Consider the following 21139-nt stretch of genomic DNA (forward strand, 5'->3'; position numbering starts at 1 on the left):
GAATTGGTTGCTTGTACTTTACCAAGCAGAGTCGGAAACCAAGGATGACGATTGGATTTTGCTTGATGGTAAGAATGAGATTTCACTGTTCGTGGAATATAGTATTATTGGTACGGTGTACAACATTATTACAGCATCAGTTGTTACGGTTTTTATGATAATATTCTTGTTCATAATAAATAAACAAAAATAGTTAAACGTCCAAATGAACAATTCTTTGATTTATAGGGCAGTTATCTTCCGGTCGTTCCACACCGGTGATTATTCCGGAACCGGATCTGATAGCAATCGATGATGAACTCTCAGCAGTGATTACGGAATCTTTGCGACCACTGTCGCCCGCATCGACTCTTCCACATAATGACGTACTGCTGCAGGAACCTGTCAGATGCGACTGTACGCGGGATTTAAGTCGAGGATCACGCAGCGGAATATCGGGGAAGCATGTCGAACGAATGCGTCAGGCAAAACAGAAGGCTATCGAGAAAAAGGAGTTGGAACGAAAGGTGCAATTTGTTATTAATAAAATGCTCTTAGTAATTAATCAACTGTACTATCTTTAATGCGCTTGCAAATGTCCTCCTATGTTTATGCTATGGACAATCTCAAATTTAAATCTCAACTGGAATGCCAATTTTCTTGCAGCTTTTCGAGAATCAACTGCTTGGAATAAGTAGTGACGCGGACAAAAAATATTCGAACACCATCATCAACAACAGTGCCAACAATAAAACACTGAATATGTTGAATAATGCTGCTAAAATGAAAAGGTTTGGTTTTACTGTTCATTTGCAGTTCGTAAACATAAATCAATCTATTGCTGGTATATGCAGTTATCATGAAAAGTGATAATTTCTTAATCAGTAATTCTATTTTCAAGAGAGATCTGTTCATGAAGGTGTTGAATAGATCAGATTCAGGGAAGGCGCAATCGTTTTTTCAACCCTTTTTCCAATTATTTCTTAATCACTGTCTCTCTCTTTTGCTCATCAGTTTTCACTTCCTGAAGAAAAATGGTATGGTTTGAAGTTTTGAGCCTATCTTACATTTTAGTAATATTTTTGAACACTATGAGATGTTCTTTTTTGGCTAAGATATATTTATACCGGTGGATAAAATATTCAAGAAATTGCTAGCTACACAAAAGTAACCTTCATAATACAAACGAGTTTGTTATTCTACGACTTCTAAAATCACAAAATTTGCTAGAGAATCCCAATAAATTCTAAGCGATCAGTCCCTTCATCCCGAGGCTTCTAAAATTGTCGAAATTTGATTTAAAAAAAGGCTATTGTTAAGCGGGGTTTCTTTAATTTTCTGCGGAACTTGTTAATTGGCATCTATGAATTTTAAATTTCGAAGCTTATTTAGTGGCAGATTTTTAATTTCTTTTGTGCACGTAAGGTTTAGACATTATCCATCATTCACTCCGTGAGTGATGAAGTTTTATCATTTATAAATTTATGCCGAAACATCTTCACTTTAAAAGTTAGAACTTTAATAAAGTGAAGCATAATACAACACGATTACATGACAGTGCAAAGTTCATGAAGTTGGGAAAAAAGGATCGGCACACCCAGGAGCAATAATAGCTTTTTCGTTGAATTGAGAATTCATTCATTATAACTGCAGATCCACCGCCGCTGGTCATTTTGCAACGGATTCAAAAACGAAACCGCGCTCAAAAAAAACCAATCGTTTGTTGGCTGGACGTAACAACGATCGTAAAGTGAACACTTTGAATTAGGACTTAGTACGAGCTCGGAGAGGTGGTCAACAAACAAACATGGATTTTAGTTTCATTTCATTTTGCGTCAAATGACCATCGGTGTCATAACTCCTACTCTTCTATAGCTCAACAGATCCACGATGGGAAAACTATACTCCACCATTTCTACTTTTGAATTCAGAAATCAGCACAGGAACAGTTCTCACACTACATTTTTGTCGTCCTTCTGTACAGCACCTTCTCAAATCGCCTCACTTGATAGTTATACCTTATCAGTCAATGCTTTTTCGTCGTATATTATAAATATTCAGGTATATTTCTTAGTATATTGTGCAGTTGACAGCTATTGGAGTATTCTTAGATGTCTCGTTTGTCCCGATAGTTTGACTGAGATATTTTTCGATGAATAACCGATAACTAGTGTCATCCTTCTTTACTTTCCAATACATTGAGAAGTTTTTGTACAATGACGAATAGCTCCTTAACAGGGTAAGCGACGGTGGAAAAAGTGGAATGCATCCGTTTGAAATGAGGTACTACTTCACGACTGAATCATGCGTAAGCGAAGATGTCGCAGATTTTTCACTTTAATTTGTGTCGAAATGATCTACAGATCAGTATACAAAATATTTCATCGATCTCTTGTAATCTAAGGAACATAATGTAACGCTTTGAATTATAATATCACTCAGTTCTCAACGCTTTTGCAATAGCTCAAACTGTTCATTAATCGGTCTTGAATCGATTGATTAATGAAAATGGATGTGCTTCTTGATTGGTTGATCACATGTCTCCAATAGCTGCAGTGCTCCTTCCTGTTTTCCCATTTTGTATAAAGTTGTAATCAAGTATCAATAGTAGCAGTTCTGCTTGTAAGGTGCTGTAGTGTATCTGTATGTTACATATAATTCATATCCTTTCATGAAATTCTACCTGCCTGCCATTTTAAATCCATTTTATACATGTTCTCTCATATTTATTTGCAGTTTTTGTAAATGAATGTCTCGAAGTTATAGATTACCAACTCAAGAGTTCTCCAGACATCGACTTACACTGTCGCCATCCTATAGCAGTAAATTGCTTGATAACTTCCATTTATTATCCCTCCCTTTACACTCTCTCAGTTTGTTATGGGTAAATTATTCTGAACTTTGCATTTTTCTGCTACCATTTTCTGTCGAGCGGAGGTGTTTTTTTCTTTAATCCAGGAAAATCCAAAAATAACCAAAAAAACTCAAAAGAAAATGATTAATTTTTAAGAACTTTTAAAATTTAAAGGCATCTGACATTTCTGCTTTTATGTTGATTGAATTACCAATCACATTTCTCCACTAAAGGTTTAACTCTTATCACTTCGTCCTTTGCGTTTTAATATTCTTTGCGTGTATTATGTTATTAATAACTAAGTGATAATAATTTTAACTGTAATGATGGAAATGTGAATTAGATGTATCAACTGGAGGAATTTACTGTTACAATAGTAATCCAACAACTTTTGTGATAGTTTTTTTTTTTTTTGATATTTGCTGAAGCTTTTCAAAATTTTAACATATGATCTAGTAATTAGAACTATAAACTGTTTCATAAATTTTGACAACTTACAATAAATTATAAATAAATATTAATAGATAATTTTAAGCTTACTTACTCATTTTTCGCTGATTTTGAGTGAGTCACAGTTTGCGAATTTTGTTTCGAGAAATGTATTTTTTTTTTCAAATTTCGTTAAAATGTCTCTTATTAAATGTTAAGCCATCTCATGTATATACACACAACACAGGCTTTTCAATTTTTTTCATCTTAGTTATTTATACATTAGACTTATCCAGGTAATATTCTGTACTTTCTTATTGTAATAATAGTGATGAGTCATTATTGCTGCACTTATTTGAAGAGTGGAACTTACACAAATAAATAAAGAAATGAGCAAATAATTATGCGAATATACTATCTGCATCTTTTGGGTCTAGTTGAAGAAAAGCTTTAAATTCTTGAAACACGACCAGTTAAAACTGCACAAGCATTGTGCTCGCATAATTATTGTCCTCAAATTTTAATGGCAAGGCTTCTAAAGGTCTTGCCGAGGTCATCGGAGTCCTGTTATCCTCTGTAGAATATGTGACGTCAAATTTGCCACATTTTTAAATTTCGTTGCTTCTCAGTGTTTTCAGTTTTCTTTTTTTATCTCTGCATTGTTTCGTTATACAATAATAAAATGAATAAGAATGAATTTATTCAAGGGAAGTTAAAAAATATATTTTTAAAAAAGTGCATATTTTTTCCCTTGGAAAATTTGGCTTTCTTTGATTTTCTATTTCTTAAATTTAGCATATTTCTGCCTAAATGTTTGCTTTTGTGCTCTTTTGTCGTCCTAAGAGATCTTTATAAAAGTTTATTTTCTGATCCTTTATGAATTTTCTGCTCTAAATTAATAAAAAAAACCATTCGCATTGTAAAATTACTCGTAAGCTTATAATCAGGTTCTGAGCGAAATTCATTCAGAACACGAATTTGATTATCGCTTATATCTTAAATAATATTTCAAGTCCTTGATTAGCCTTAGAACCTTCAAAACCGAAACTGGCCTATGCAGATCTTTTATAAGAGTTCCATTATCCTTATTGTGCTTAAGCTATTTCCTGATTGCTTTTCAAGTTTCTTTACACCTGCTGTAAACAAACGTCTGCAATATTTTTAGTTTATCTATTTTTTGAAATATATTGTCCTAATAATTTCCTTCAATTAGAAAACTAAACTATGAAGATCTTATGAACAGTTATAGTTTGGTCTTATGTGCAAGGATTTAATGCAAAATAGAGTTATTAAATGTGTTTGCATTATTGTAGTTATTTCCACGCATCTGTTGAAAATGATTATCGATCTAATTTTCTTTCCGTTTTTTTTCATTATTTCATTCTCTTCGACTCTTTTCACCGCATTTTCCAACTTTTTTCAGTGAAGTTTTTCAGAATTTTTTAGACTTCAATAGTTAGGAATCAGTTTTTATTAATAAACCTGTCATCTTATGCTTGTACTACTTTGCATAATAAAAGATTTGATTGGGATGCAAAACCTGTCGAAAGTTAGCTATGACCAATGTGGTTAGGCTAGAAAAAAATCCAAATAAACATCAGGAAAGCATCAAAAATCTGTTTTTCAGGAATACACTGTCAAGTTCACGACTTGTTTTTTATGTCTTCGAAATAAAACTGATTGTAGCAGTTGACAACAAGTAAATGGATTGTAAATGGCTAAAAGAACTGAATTGCTGAGGTCCACCAATGTTTGACCCCATCAATGCGATTGAGTTTGAAGCGTTGCACCCAGTTCTTGCGAAAGTGCCAAATTTCGTTTACATTTTAAACGACTGTGATTACTCTGATTAAACTGTATAATAATGTAAATTTTTGCTCAACTTGTTTGATCTTTCTCGAAAGTTGAAAAAATCGGCAATAAGTGAAGCACGCACAACGCATGACAGGGAAATTATTTGAGCTGTAATATTAGGATTACTAAGAATATAAAAGAATGAGATAATCAATCATTTCTAAATTAGTATTCCATCTAATGACATTTTTACAAGATCGTACTGCTTCAATTGAGTTAAAAAAGTAAGAATGAAGTGCCTTCGGTAGTGTATGGAGAAAATAGAAAAGAATGCTTCCGCTTTCGTTCCTTTATCTCTACTAATCAACAACCAAATGCTTTTGCAAGCCAATCTCCGCCGTTATCTAAATTCCATCATTTCCAATTTTTGATCAGTTCGTTCCCAGATAACTAGTAACTAGCCTCAATAAAATTCAGTAGCATGGGCCCTTCCTTCTTCAACAATTTACAATTTCCGCAGGCAATTTCATATTGCAGGCTAAATAACATTCAGTATAATGCTTATTTGATGAAATAAATTGATAATTTTAAACAGTATTTGCATTTTTCTTAGGCTAATACTATGGCAGTTATTAGAGATTTATAGCATTCTTTATTGTGACAACTGTAAATCTTGGAAAGTTGCTTAGTGACTTATTGATTTGATTAATAAACCTATCTTTAAGTTCTTTTTAATTATAATTATGTTAAATATTATTCTCAGCAACAAATGTAGCGTTAAATCTTTCTGTTCACGCTGAAATTCTGTCAATTTCTGACACAGTGTTTTAATTGTTAAATACTGAAATCTATAGTTATTTCTTATCCAGACTTGTTTGATAATTAGTTTAAGCATTATTGTTTTTGGACTACCAATAATACACATATCCCACTCGTTAAGTTCGATCTGTGCACGGCTTCGTTAAATATTGGCTCTAAAGTAGTCATACATAAAATGAACGAAAAGAGACCACTGATAGACCACTGATTACGGGAAAATGAATTAATTTGTGCAACATCGTATTTTGCGGTCAGTTCCATATCAATCCTCAATGTAAGCTAACGGTCAGTTCTTCCATATCCACTCCTCGATGTAAGCCACCGGTCAGTTCTATATCCACTCCTCAATGTAAGCCAGCGATCAGCTACACATTCACTCATTGGTGTAAAAAGGCTGCAAACGGTAGTCGAAAAGTTCTTAAATGAAGTGAGGTATGATTATTAATTAGTGAAATGAACAGCGGAGTATCGATACCGCATAAAGTTTTATTAGCTTACTTATCTTGATTTATTGCTAAAGGCAGAAATTTCCTTCGTATAATTAACAAAATTAATCCCAACACAAACAAAAGAAAATTTAGCTTATAAAAATGAAAATTTGCTCTGGAAAATTTCAACAACTAGACTGTTTTCCTCTTCATTTTCCCTAGTATTAAAAAAATTTCAGAACTCTGACAAACATTTATTTATTTTGTTCATTTGATTACCTGTGATAATAGCACTTATTTTAAAGGTGTCCAATTTGAGTTTAGGCTGAATCGACAAAGGCGAATCCGAAACGCTCAAATCTGGATAATGCTGTTGATACTTTTGTTAGAGTTACTCACTGAATTATAAAGTTTGTTAAAGCAAAGTCTTAGTGTATTTTTTCATTGCTTCTATCATCCTACAAAAATGCGACAACTCCGCTCACACGACACATCGTTACCCTGTGATCAGTGTAGTTCATGTGCATATCATCAGATGAATAAAGCAAATTATTCTCACCTCATGCATCCTTGCACTGGTGTACTTTCTACCAACTAATCCCTCTCGTATCCTGAGTGAAAAATCATAGATGTTTTCTTTCCTAGTGAAAACACTTCGCTTCTTAGTTAATTCTAAATTTAACGCCCACTTTGCAAAAATTTAATCAATAACAATGTTTGAGGAGCTTGTCTATGTAATGCAACTGCTGTGTTTGTGTATCTATGGTGTGTATGTGTGTGTGTGTGTGTGTGTGTGTGTGTATATATATATATGTATGTATGTGTATGTGTGTGTGTCGCTGTGTATCTGTGTATGTGTTTGTATGTCTGTGTGTGTCTAGATAAATACTATACGCATATATAATATATATATATAGATACATGTGTAGTGAAATATTCCGAAAGGATTTCCTTTGGAGAAGAGTGAAGAGAGCGATGGAATGAGGAAGAGGAAAAAGGATGATGGATGGTGGAAGGATAAATGACCAGTGAGCGGCTAACGGCTAACATGACTCAGAAAGGAGAAAAAGATAAGAACCAAAGTGACACCATTTCAATTACCACGTCAGATTATCATATAGCATTCAAGCCACATGTACATTTCCTTTCATGATTAATGGCCTGTTACTCTCGAACAAGCGGCTCATTCATTATCCAGCCATGAGAATTATATTTCCCGTTCCCACTACTACCATTATTTCTTAGCTCATCATTTTGTCTTGCTCTGCTATGCTCTAAACTTAGACGACTACTTTTCGATTTTCAATATCATCCCAGTTAGCATGTAATAACTAAATAGGCCATTAGAAAGCATTTAACAGGAATCAAACACAATTTTATTCAACTTATAACTTATTGCAATTAAGTTAATTATTTCTTTTAGATTTACTGCTTTAATACATTGCATTCTTGAATTATAATAGAATCAGCTATTCAAAAACCATCAAGCAGATCCCTGTTCCGCAGAAAAAGCTTGTCAAATGCTTATTGTTGTTGCATTCATTATGGTTCCGGTTTACTTTTGAGTTACTCTGTCCTGAATACTCACACATTTTCTCGTGCACTTATTCACCAGTCTCTTCCATTTATTTCAGAAAAAAAGGCCTTTTCCTAAGCACACATTTCTTACTTTATCCATCCATAAAACACTTTATCCCTCTCATACCGTTCAAGTGAAGCAAAATTTGTCTGATCAGCAGCACTTAAAGTTTTACTCTATTATTTCTTTCCCATTTAGCTTAATTCTCTTAACTTGAAAATACTAAGACTTAATTGTCCTTACCTTGTTTATTTGATGGGATCAAGCTGATAACTAAAACAAAAGTTTGATCAACACTGGTGACCGATTTGGTATATACAGATTTTGCTTTTGAGATTAAGGAGCTGAGGAGCATGAAGCAAAGACTATTTCATGTAGAACTGCCAGGTGTTTCGTACTTAACTGTTAAAAATGTTTGCACTGGTCATTTACATTAACGCAAAACGCTACAAGCAATTCCTCCAGATGCACGTACGTCTGATCGGCACACTGCATTCTCAAATTCTTGAATTTTTTAACTAAGCAGTCCTTTTGCATAATTGTGAAAATTTTCCACAATATACGAATTCATCCTATCCAAGGGGTTCATGTCATGCATCACTTCTTTGCCAACCATAAGTTGGGAAGACTTCTGTGTCACACCCAAAACCGTCCTTTCCCTTTTTATGGTCATTGAACTGCAGTACTCTATTAAAACGCCGAGAAATTAATTTCTTTTTTTACAAATTATATTTGCATATCCTTTATTTCTCATCTATGGAACTCTACACTATAACGTGACAGTTTGTGTTGAACTCTTTCAAGGTGCATTTTTTTTTTGCCTGACTTGATTTCTTCATTGATGTTTATTTTCACTAAAATCTGTATAGTGTCAGGCTGTTCCAAAAGTAAATTTAGCTTCTTCCACGTAATCCTTCTAATTGCGTGGTACTTCTATTTTTCATTTATTTTTGTTTCAGAAGAAAAGATGTGGTTGAGTGTATTGTCACACACAAGATTATTATTAATAATTGTACAGGTACTTGTATTATTTGTGGAACAATTTTGTCAAGCAATTCAAGCAAAGGGTAATCCATACGCCGTCATTATGGTTTCATCTGCTCGAACTTCAACCCATAATCCACTTCGTTCATTGGAAAATGTTACCTTGTGGTGCCAGGTTTGTTCCTGTTTACTTTAACTGTATATGCAAATCTGTAATTATCTGGATGTCAAGTCAGTTTTTTCGTGACCTAACTTTGAAATCCGTGTTTAACTTACTGAGAAATGAATTAGTGTACTGCAAAGATGGAAAATATTTGTTATCCATTTTCCGTTCAATTATAAAAAAAAATGAAAAATCAATATACGTTTAATATAGAATGATGTAGTATGACATGCTGGTGCAGATTTTATTTCCTCTACAGTGAGCGTGAACTGTTTTATAAAGAAATTATTGTTCAAATAGTTTCATGGAATGCATGTCGACCCTGCGGCGATGTTTTCAGGCGGAAGATCGAGGCGTAGTAGCACAAATCAAATCGGCGGTATTTGTGCGAAAACGGGACGGTATGATGCTTAAAGCTGACATAAGCAGTGATCATAAACGAGCTTATCATCATTTCGGTTTAGCAGATGTTGCTGATTCTGGTAATTATGCATGCAGGCTAATGACAACTAATGGATTGAGTGTCAGTGGCAATCATCAAGTGTTCGGTGTTTTTTTATCGAAAATTTTAGCCTTCATCTCGTAGCTTGTTACTAATTCATAGATTATAATGAATTACCTCCTGGAATTTTTGCGCTTAATACTTCTGTAGGGACACTCTTACTTTCTATTCATTTTACGCTGGAGATTCGGTTTAATTACGAACATGAGGAAATGAGCCAGATGAAGTAATTTTCAAGTTCGATCTTTCCCGTGAACACTTTTTATCACTCTTTTCAATCCTTAGCACTTGTTCAGTTCGTCCTGTGGTCCTAGCAGATGTCGGACACTTTGAGCCACGGAAAAATGATCCATTTTCATTCGATGGTAATGGCATTACGGTTGTTCGAGGCTCATCAGCTGAAATTACTTGTCCAGTGATCGCTTTCCCAACACCTCGATTTTCTTGGACAAAAGATGGTAAAGAATTCAGTAAGTATTCGGTCTTTTTTTTCTAATAATTGAGACTGTTCTGATCAGAAATTCTGGAGAGATACAGTTATGTTTTTTCTCGGTTTGAGATCTTACCCAGTTCCCTTTAGCCTACTTGAGGAATAAATCCTTTCTAAATTAACACCCATTATAACAGTAGTTTCTTGTCTGCATGAGCCAAACGATATTGTCTTAATGTAATTACATATTCATTCAAGTTGAGATGTTAAAAGGACAGTAACTACGAGCAGTTTTATGAATTCATGTTACGGTTGCTGTTAGTCACTTTGACTTTACCTTTCTTTGATTTCATTATGATATTATTCTTATCCAAAGTTCAGCTATAAAAGACGATCGTGTGAACATAAAAAGTGATGGGAAAATATTGATTGATCAAGTTAGGGATAGTGATAAAGGTGTATATGAATGTACTGCAACAAACGAATATATCGTCAATGGCCATACAGAAGCACATCAAGTGATGCTGGCCAGGATGTTACGAGTTAAAAGTAAGTTCTTGCTGATAATTTCAATTCAAACAACGTGTTTGTCTAAGTTACTTGTCCCTTACATATGGTATACTGTTTAGGTGAATTGGCCTGGTTATGGCCATTGCTGGTGATTATTATCATTATCCTATTACTTATGGTAGTAATCATATTCGGTGAGTGCAGGACGAAACGGAACCAGCAGAAACTGTATGTTCCTCGTTTTTCTTCATCCAGTCCTTGTTATGAAGCCAAAAATGTCTATCTATCATTTCTCTTTTGAATATATCCCTCATAATGAGAGAATTTCATGGTTTACACCTCATTTTTGATAGATCAAAAGCGAGTAAAATTAAATCGATTAAAATGGGATCGATTGTATTTGTCTTTTTTTTTCATCGAAATTACTTCAACAATCTTTTTCTTTCAGGTTGGAAACAGAAGACTAATTGAGAAGGTGTAAAAGAAGTCATTCTGTGCTCGTGTAGGTGTGGATAAATGGAATGTCAGATTTTTTCTAGGGCTGAGCCTGGATATCTAAGTAAAATGGTCAATGCATCAACTGCTTGCTAGGTGCTTTTACTTTTTACTCCTGCATTCGCTTGGATTGGCCAAAAAATGTTGGATTGCTTTCATGATACGTAAGGCAGAATTCTGCATTCTACTTATGTTGCAGTGGATGAATGGCGGGTACATAAGCACGATATCGCCGTAAGTGTGTCTAGGAATAAGAAATGTGTTTATGAAGAGAAAAGTGAAGTATTCTGGGTAATTAATGAAAATCTGAATATAAAGACTAATTAATAGAAGTGGAATATTTCAGACATGTACTATTAGTTTTCTGTAAAAGGCATAGAAGTCGAAATGTATTTATTGGGCTAGCCTTCTCTACTGTCCAGCTGTACTCATGCAATAATTTTGTATAATCAGTGATTATGTCACAAAAATTAGTGTTATTCTCATTCGATGTTTATGCTGATCTTTTTAGGTTGCCGAAAGCCTTAATTTTATAAATGTGCTCAAAGAAGCAATAATAACTTTATTAAAGAATGTAAAATTCTCTTGTTCGTCATTTCTTAAGGTCATAATTTGTAAACTATGGCTTGTTACAGGTTCCACACACTATACCAGTGGTGCTGTTATTCTGTTTTGCTGAATTTCCCAGTTTGTTTTTACTAGTTGGATTTGTATTTGTCATTTTCTGCTTCTTGTCTTTTTAGAGAGGACTTTTCAACCTTATTTTAGTTTTTCTTTTTTTACTAGCATTTTCCAAAATGATGTATTAGGTTTTCATTGCAATGTTTTTTCTACTATTCAACATAAATCAGTTGTGAATATCATCGTCTTTTTTTCTGTATTAGTCTTCTTTTTATCCATCAAATAATAAATACCGCGTATGATACTGTACCGAAGGATCCATTCTGTACTCCTCATTTTGACACTTTGTAGACACTATATTACATAGTTTGACACTAATCACTACCTGATAGTTGTTCTCTTCGAAAATTGGAAAGAAACAACAGATCATCTACCGTAATATCAGTTGTGGTGCGAAGAGAGTAGCTCAGCAGCGTTATGTTTTGATTTCTATGTCTATTGCTAATTTATGAGTATTGAAATTAAAAAAGCAGTTCCTTAAATTTTTATTCCAATGCCAGCCACATTTCAATTTCGCAATTCAAACTTTCTCAGAAACACTAAGCTTCATCAAAGCTGCTAATTTTTAACTGGACCTCATTACTTTCTAATGAAAGAAACGATAGAATCTAATTGTATGTCCTTTATTTGATTTCCTATTTTTTCTCATTTCCCAAAGTCCGGAATGGGGAGGGGGAGGAAAGGAGGCATTTGTCTTCATTCACAATTTTTTAATTTCCGTTCATATCCTGCTGATGTCCAATGTAATATTTTTAACTCTTGTGTGTTTTTCTGATACTTTTATAAGCATACAAAGTGATTGTTTCTTATACATTCAGTATTGTTAACAGATGAAAGGAAAGTTTAAAACTACCTCGAAAAGATGAGATCAGGACAATGTTTCGGATCCACAGAATAGAAATTTTCATCTTCGAAAAGAGAAAGAAACGCAGTCACCTCCTAATCACTAAGATTATTCGATCATTCAGTGCAGTAAGCGGAGCTATATAATAATAAGGCCATACTAATTTTATGAAAATAGTGCTAACCATAGATGCTCTCCACAATCGTTTTATTTATGCAAATGATCCAAAATGTGGCATTGTCTTTATTTCTCTTTTATCTCCTTGAAGTTGGATGAATATGTCCACTTGGGTTATGTTTTTATTCATGTTCATCTATTCTCCTTAATGCAGTAAGCTGTTCTGATTAGGTTTTATAGTGAGTGGAAGAATGGTGAATCAAATAAACAATCCCCGATAAGAACAAAAGATTAAATATTAACATTAACCACGATTTATGCTAACACTGAACAATTAATATAAAAATGAATATAATCAATATATGATTAAAAGGAAGAATCAAACGTAGATTGCTGGGCTATTTCTCACAGACTTGCAAACTGAGGAAGAGAAGGGGATCTGATTTCTGAACTTGCAATGAGTCAAAGTATGGGTTCTGGGAGTTTTAGCAGGATCCAATCAGGAAATGAAAAGACATAGCATATAGTTGGGAATGTTCTTTTCCCATAATGCGCTAAAGAACGCAATTAAGGCTAAATCCAAACGAAAAACAACGGGATCGAAGACGGTTGAAGAAATATCGGAAAAGGTGGTAAATAATTTCATAAATACTATAATATTCGTTATCTCAACCAGTGAAACCAAAAATCTAATTACTCTAAAAGATTGTTTTTCTGTTTTTCTAAATCAGCAAATTTGCTTTGTTAGTGTGTATTAGCTATATAAACAATTACTCCAAACAATCTAACTAATAAAAATTGAAGTGAGAACTCCAAAATGTTCGGCATACCCATCGCACTATTGTTACACTGTATTCAGAACTAAAGAAAGGAAGCCATAACAGCTGTAGTAATGGTATTGAATAGTGAAGTTTCAAGTTATCATAGTGTTTATTATCCACAGCCTCCGCAACCGCCACAACCACCGCAACCACCACAACCACCACATGCACCGCAAGCACCTACAAAATATAATATAAAAATATCGGACATTTCTATATCCTAAATAAGCAGCACTTCTCACGATATCCAAAAATTCCAGACTTATTCTATTGGAAATGGAAGGGAGGCCAGAACGAAAACGCGTAGAGAGAAGTCGAATCACAGTTTCCTAAGAGACGACTATTTAATTGGAAATCAATGTAAATCTAGTGAAATAACGATTTGGGGATGTATAAACATCGAAAGCAGAGCAGAAATAAATTTCGGATCAATGTCCAAGCAGCCGGTAAAAGGACGGAGATAAAGAATGAAAGAAATATTAGTATATCCAGCGGAAATAAAATTTAAGAAAATGTTTGACCAACCGCAAGCACCACATGCTCCACATGCACCGTCGTCGCAACTTCCTGCGCAAACAGCAATCATTGCAGCAGTCATGTCCAATTCTTCGTTAATTTCTTGGTGTGAATTTAAGTGCCTGTTAGATGGTAATGCTTTTCCATAACCGCACGCTAATGTCAAAGGCCATTTATGACACTGATGTGCAATACTGTTCGCATCACTATGTGAACGAATCTAAAATAATACTTTTTTAGCGTCGAAATCTTTCTGGTCATGTTTTCTGCCAACTTTCGTCCACCTGCTGATTGCACTTAATCCCTTATCATATACTTTCAGTTCTCTCATCTTATTTCGTCAACATTATTTATCGCGTGACAGCGATTTAGTAAAGGAAATCTACTAAGTCTGTCGAATTACTCGCATCATTAATGCAGTAATATAGCAAATTCTTGGCTTGTCTTATGTCAACTAATCTATTAAATACAAAAGAAAGTTTAAAAAAGTGGAACTTGAAAAAGTAAAATTTCTGTAGAGGAATACAGACTGCATCAACAGCCAAAAAGTGAAGAACTGCAGATATTTACCTTATCAGGATTACAAAGTACGAACAAAGTTGCGACACTAAAGACACAAGCGAGGTGTTCGGCAGTTTGTATTGATCGACATTGTATTCTTTTGCTTGGCAGACGTGCTTGTGCTTCTGAAATAATTCGATAGTATAAGCATGTATATTGGCTTCCGTTAACTTCATAAAACTACATACACAGCAATCAATGTTATCAGATAAGTTAAATTCATCTGTCTAACCCAGTGCTTCATAGCTTATCAAAACCGAAACATGACCGACATGTTTTAGGAAAAATAGTTTTGCACACAACCCTCATAACAATGTAAAAATGTAACCTTAATAATTTAAAATTTCCAAAGAAAAGCTAATCAAATTGTTTTGCTTTGTTCAGAATATTCAAATTATCTCGCATACCTCCTATGACGAAGAGTGTGCTTCCTTCAGGACCCGGAATTTCGAACTTTTGTACCGTATTTTTTAACAAGTTGAATGCATCCACCTTGAAATAACCTACTTTGAAATGCGAAGGAAAAATCTGTGCAAAGAATTTGTAATTAAAGCCCTTATTTTGCCTCTCTGTCTACCAAAACAGAAACTTTAATATACCTGCAATTTCCCGGGATTTCCAGATTTTGCTTTCTGTTCTTTGTCACCTGAAACTTTACGGCTGAAACCAATCCATTTCCCTTTAACAATAGCGAAATCACCGTCCTTATTCATCACGGCAATTGCTCGCTCATCTGGTGCTGACAAGTGAGGTAGAAATTGCTGAAAAAAAGTGTGTGCACCGGGTGAATCATTTCAAGTTTCAACCGAAAAAACAACTTAAAAAAGGGTGATATGTTGAAATTCAATAAAACAAAACTAATTAACCCTCTGACAAAGACCACTATTTATAAAATGTTAGATAAATGATTGACTAACGAGATCAGTATCCAGTTGATCTTTTGAAGGGAGACTATCGGCACCTATTAAATGAGCCATACAGAGTAATTGTTGTTGCCAACCGTAAACCAGTATCATTGATAACAGTAGTGAGGCACTATGTGCCACTTGGACAGTATATTTTGTACCATCACGAGAATCCACTAATCTGAAAATCATTATTGATAACTGAATTTTTTACGGTAGAGCCGGACTATTCTGCAGATTAATAGGTAAATTGCAAAAAAAAAAAAAAAGAATGGGAAGAAAAACAAACGTATGTGTGGCTAAATGAATAATTGCTGATGACTGTAGACCGGCGCGGTTTAGTGCTGCCGATTGACATAAAAACCATAAACGGCTCTCTGGGATCAGTTCCTGTTGCACAAATTCACCAACAATAAGTTGCAGCTCGCGATTCAACGATAAACTACAATTTAATTTAGTAAGGACTGATTCTAAAATTGATTTTAAAAATATTACATAATTAAAAAAATTATGGAATCAAAGACAGTTCCATTCGATGTATATAATTAGAACTACAAGGTAACATTAAATTTATGAAATAAGCGGTTAAGAGGATGTAACTTTACTTACTTTGTCGTAACGCTGACCTTCGCTTTCAAATCTCCATCTGATTCACGACTTTTTACAGTAACTTGAGCAACGTTTTGGGATACTTTTGAATTCGGAAGTGGGAGTAACTGAAATTTTCCGAATAGATAATGGATACTGTTTCACTAAAACGAACGAAATATAGTGGTGCAAGATGATAAATTTTCAAGAAACTAAACAGATTAAACTAAGAAGTAAATATGCAGAGATATTTTCCCAATTCGTTCTGCATCATCTAAATAATATAGAGTAAACTAGGAGTAGAAACAAATTGTAATCAAAGAATTTGGTAGTAATGAACCAACCAAATGTAAGACAAATTTCATGACAGTTGACAATCAATATATTACTCAAGTAAGTAATGGAATAATAATAATGAAATGAAATAAGAAGGAAAAGAATTATGGATGAATTATGCTTACCTGTTCCAAGGAAATTAGTCCAGTTAACTTAACTACGTCTTTCCTTTGCAGAAACACTTTATCGAAAAGTTCCAATTCAAGAAATAATTCTTTTGGATTGCGCCGTTCAAATGGGAATTTCACGACTGATGAGTTTGCAGAAACCTCAGTTGGCTGCCACACTAATGAGAAACCAGACTTTGTCATCTGATTTGAAAGTAGGAGAAATTATCGAGCTGTAGGAAATTCAGCATTTTCATTATTTCTATTGTAGGTTATGAGAACTTTTGGGAAAATAAAAATTCTAGAGCTGATGTTTTTGGTTAAAGTTACCTGTTTTGAAGTGAGATCCGCATTAAACGTTGTAACTTTTTTATTTCCGTATAATAATTTCAAACGGACTTGTTCTCGTTGCAATGGAATTTCACGAAGAGTAATTGACGGTATGTGCATTTGGCCATAAGTAATACTACTCAAATCTTGCTTTTCAAAACCCAAAAAAGACGGCGCTGGATGTCCTCTAAAATAAGAGGTTGTGATTCACGGGACTATTCATAGATATTATTTTCTTCACCCGAGATTTTGGCGGTAGTGAAATTTTTCAGCTAATCTTGCGGAGATGTGAGTACTGCGTAATGAAGTTAAGACTGGAGACAGGTAATCCAGAACAGACAACTCTAAAATTGTTTACTTGCATCTCATTACCAGGAACCGGAGAACTAAATTTTTCAGAAATAAATGTATGGTTTGTAAAAGTTTAAACCTACAACGTATGGTAAATTGATTTAACAGATAAATGGAAAAAGTGTCTATGGAAAAGTGAAAAGATTAGCTTCAACGAACGAAAAAGAAATAAAATCAAAAAAGAAATCAAATAGAATTTCCCGGAATTGGGAGATACCTGTACATTGAACCTTTGCGCCAGAATCCAGTTTGAAAATGCGCAGACCAAAGCCGTTTCGTCATCGCTTCACCTTTGAGCAGCTTACTATTCTTATTACGATCATTCACCGTATCATCATGCTTCATTAACCAACCGAAAATTGCTGTACAGTCACGCAGGTAACAATGCGGATGAACCTAAACGATAAGCAAGATAAGGGAATATAATGCGGTAGTGAAAGCTAAAATTTGAAGTGACTATATTGAAAGTTAGTGAAACTGATTTCAAAATATAAGTCTCGCTAATTTGAAGACCGATAATAAAGAATTTACACAACTGTAATTGTAGCTGAAGTTCAAAGTCTGTACTTTATCTTAAACAGAGAACCTGATGTGTATGCCATACAATATCAAAATCATAGCAAGGTGTTAAAAATTGATCTGTGTAAGTTTGTTTCAACAACAGAAAATTGAGGTATCGTTCTACAGCATCACTAATAAATTTTGGTGACGTATAGTGCGGTAGTGAGATCTGAAAAAATGAAGTGAATGTATTGAAAGTTAATAAAGCTAAAAAAATTTCAAATTCAAAGTTTATTGAAAGAGCAAAATTGATTTGTTTATCTTTTTCGAAATATTTGACTAAACCATAATTTTATTTTGAAAACGACTCTACCTGATAATTAAAATTACGCTGTCGTTGTGCCGCAGCGGCGATATCATAAGATGATTTTGATTGGTATGGCTGATTGTTATTGATTTTGGAATTTAAAAAATCGTAAGGTTCATCACCGCAAAAACTTTGCCAAACACTAACGGACTGTTCGTATCGTTGTTGAATTTCATCCGAACTGAATAATTTATGATCAACCATGGTTCCACATATCGTTTCACAATCCTGAAAATCATCTAGGTAACAGGCCGATACTGTTATTGCTTACGGTAATGTTACTATTCCCGCATGATGCGACATCCATACCAGTTAATTTATAATCCAATGAATTTATTCATCAGAGCTTTTGATAAAAATGACAATATTCAAATTGTAAACGAAGACTATTTGTCGAAATTTCATGGCCTACTCATTGATAGGCTCTGGGAAAATGATGCGAAACGGTAAGTGGAAGATAATGAAATGTTACTTTAAAAAAATCATTTCTATCTGAACAGACGAACCTGCTGATAATGTACTGGACTAAGCATATGACAATGCCACACCCAATGAACATCCAAAGGCGGTATATTTCTGATATCTGGTCGTGCTGCCTACAAGAAAATTAATTAACAAATAACATTATTAATAGTTTAACTTTTTGTTCAAATATTTAGTAAAGTATGAATACATTATTTTTCTTAAACATATTATATCTCATATATTTCTACATCTAACAGTGACAACGATCAAAATGCAAAAGTTTCATATAATTATTGATTGATGTGTAGATATAATACTCTATTAACTTTATCACATTTGGTTAACAATATAAAAACAAACATGTAATTAATTAATTCAATGTGCACTATGCCGTCTGAAAAAAACTCTCCTCACTTTACTTTACTCCAAAAGAACCAATCAGTAAAACCATCAATGTAAACTTATCATCAAGCAATTTCCGTGCCTACTTGTCCTTGGCTCATTTCATTTCTATGTAAAGTTAGATCTTATATCCATTTCAGTTTATACTGACTGCAAGGAATCAATCATACGTTTATGCCTCAAATCCGAGCAGTATTGTTAACCTCTTTCAATTCCTCTAAGGGGTTTGAAAAATAATGGCAAAACCGAAAGAGCGTGAATTTTTACTAAATACTTAGACAAAAAGTTAAATTACCAATAATGACACCTTCAGACTTTTACTCCTCCCTTCACCATACTTTTTATGTTTACCTTAAAGGATTGTCAGAAATACTTTTTTAAAAACAATAGATTCAATAGGCAAAGTATTCATTTAACGGTTGGGGAAAATTGGCCAGAAAAAATCAACTCCCAAAATATCTCAGAAAATTTTTAAAAAGATGTCCGTAAATTTATTAAAAGAGAGAAAAAAACTCGAGATCGAGAATTTCCGAGATCAAATGAAATCCTCCCTCGTTACAGGTATTTCGAAAATTTGCAACATACTTCTTTCATTTTTTTATTTATATTTAGAAATTCTGTCAAATGAATGAAAGATACAAAATAAAAAAATTTTTAGTCTTGGATACATATATCTATACTGTAAGAGACAAGTTTGGCAAAGATTCAATCAGTCCGAATATTTTCAATAAAAAGAACTCAAAAGCTCTGATAGAGCTTTTTTTACAAAAGCCCAATTTACGCCATATGCATATTTCGCGGAAATACTTCAGAAGCTAAAAAGTTACCTGCATAGGAAGCCAAAAACACTCGTAGCGACGGACAGCATTTTCGATGACACTTTGTTCATAAAGTATTGGAGCTTTACGATCGATCATTCGCAAGAAATTGGCTTCCCTCTGGCTGGCAGATAATAAGTCGATGGAAATACATTTTCTCATTTGTTCAATATTTGAGCGGAGAGTGGGTACAATTTGATGGTACTCAGGTGGTTGAGACCTTGTATCTATAGTACTGATGTTTCCTATGTCACGACTCCAGGTGCTGCAATCTGCATTACTCGGCCCCGGCAAATTAATAATATTATTTGGCTCCTGCGGTTCTACACTTGCCATCTGAAATCATCGACTTGAATCACCAACACTATCAAATAAAGCTTTATTTTCTTCATCAGCACTATTCCTTTCCAAGCCTTCCTTCTTTTATTTCCTAAATCGATAGATGTTTTCAGGCCTTTAAACAATTAAAAAAACGAAAAGAAAAAAAGGGAAAAAGAAAATATGGAAACGGAAAGAAAGTACTGTCGCAATTGTCCCGCTTCTTGTCACCTTTCAGGAATCATCCCTTCATTCCTTCAACGAAATACTTCCATCTGATAACGACAAAGCCTTCCCTTCCAGTGTGCACTAGTGTCCGGTGTGCATCCAATGTGTACTAGTGCCTAGTGCCACGAGTAACGACTGACGACTGCTCACGCCACTACTAACTACTACTACTACTACTACTACCACTACTACTACTACTACTACTACTACTACTACTTACTTATTGCGGTTATAATTAGTTGTTGACAAAACTTGCAAGCTATACTATGAAGGTCGAAAAATTCTCTTTGCTCCTCTACCTACCATTTGGGAAAGAACAAAAATCTGCTACTGTTTCTGATATGTGCTAAGGAAGTAATTAGTTGGCTAAAGAATGATATTTATCACTTATTTCTACATATCTTCCTACTATTCCAACAAGCCATCACACATCTATCATTAGCGAAAAGAGTGGTGGTCTTGTTGTCCTGTTAATGACATCAACATAAACACCAATCTTCGAAATTCACTGCGACGAGCAAATCATTGAGTGAATTGTACATACAACATCGAATTCCAAGATTATTTACTTTTTTAATCTGAAATTTGGAACTTGAAATAAAATTCTGATACATTTTTTTCTTGTGGCAGAATATCTATCACATCAATAAAAAAAAAGTCTAATTTTGAAATAAATTATTTGATGATAACAAGAACACAGCAATGCATCCGATCTAGCACTATTTGATAAAGGTTTTTGGCTTTTGGAAAAAATTATATAGAAAAAGCGAATTCGCTTTATATTTCTGAAATGCTTCTTCCGGTGAATGTATTTCCTCTCGTTCAAATTACTCTGATTTTAAAGTTTTGTTAAAATAGATACGAAAAAATTGCTTGAATAAATTTTAACTGGGAGTTCTTTCTCCCTCTCTCTCTCT

General features: G+C 34.0%; 4 protein-coding genes across 4 annotated transcripts in view; 2 read left to right on the forward strand and 2 right to left on the reverse strand.

Annotated features, from left to right (window-relative positions):
• Positions 1-1978, forward strand: part of LOAG_16797 (hypothetical protein) — a 3286-nt gene extending 1308 nt beyond the window's left edge. Inside the window, exons 3-5 of the mRNA XM_020449456.1 lie at positions 229-506; positions 646-770; positions 1633-1978. Coding sequence (XP_020307007.1) covers positions 229-506; positions 646-770; positions 1633-1747 — 518 coding nt within the window. The 3' untranslated portion in view covers positions 1748-1978. The remainder of the gene's footprint in view (positions 1-228; positions 507-645; positions 771-1632) is intronic.
• A 4978-nt stretch (positions 1979-6956) lies between these two features.
• On the reverse strand, positions 6957-7344 carry LOAG_05278 (hypothetical protein; the record flags this gene model as incomplete). Its single annotated transcript, XM_003140815.1, has 1 exon — positions 6957-7344. A coding segment is annotated over one exon (337 nt), but the record flags the coding sequence as incomplete, so codon positions are not given.
• A 1505-nt stretch (positions 7345-8849) lies between these two features.
• On the forward strand, positions 8850-10991 carry LOAG_05279 (hypothetical protein; the record flags this gene model as incomplete). Its single annotated transcript, XM_020446806.1, has 6 exons — positions 8850-9041; positions 9370-9577; positions 9828-10001; positions 10343-10510; positions 10591-10699; positions 10920-10991. The coding sequence occupies 6 exons, from the start codon at positions 8850-8852 to the stop codon at positions 10936-10938; spliced, it is 870 nt and encodes a 289-aa protein (XP_020302896.1). The 3' UTR covers positions 10939-10991.
• A 2345-nt stretch (positions 10992-13336) lies between these two features.
• On the reverse strand, positions 13337-20012 carry LOAG_05280 (hypothetical protein; the record flags this gene model as incomplete). The annotated part of the gene is made up of 15 exons (XM_003140817.2): positions 13337-13609; positions 13955-14165; positions 14516-14631; positions 14914-14998; positions 15106-15267; positions 15424-15592; positions 15701-15853; positions 16021-16127; positions 16461-16646; positions 16773-16959; positions 17341-17519; positions 17710-17853; positions 17998-18219; positions 18498-18587; positions 19686-20012. The coding sequence occupies 15 exons, from the start codon at positions 20010-20012 to the stop codon at positions 13542-13544; spliced, it is 2406 nt and encodes an 801-aa protein (XP_003140865.1). The 3' UTR covers positions 13337-13541.
• Positions 20013-21139: the final 1127 nt, after the last annotated feature.

This window comes from Loa loa (assembly GCF_000183805.2).
Source record: "Loa loa unplaced genomic scaffold supercont3.20, whole genome shotgun sequence".
Lineage (NCBI taxonomy): Eukaryota > Metazoa > Nematoda > Chromadorea > Rhabditida > Onchocercidae > Loa > Loa loa.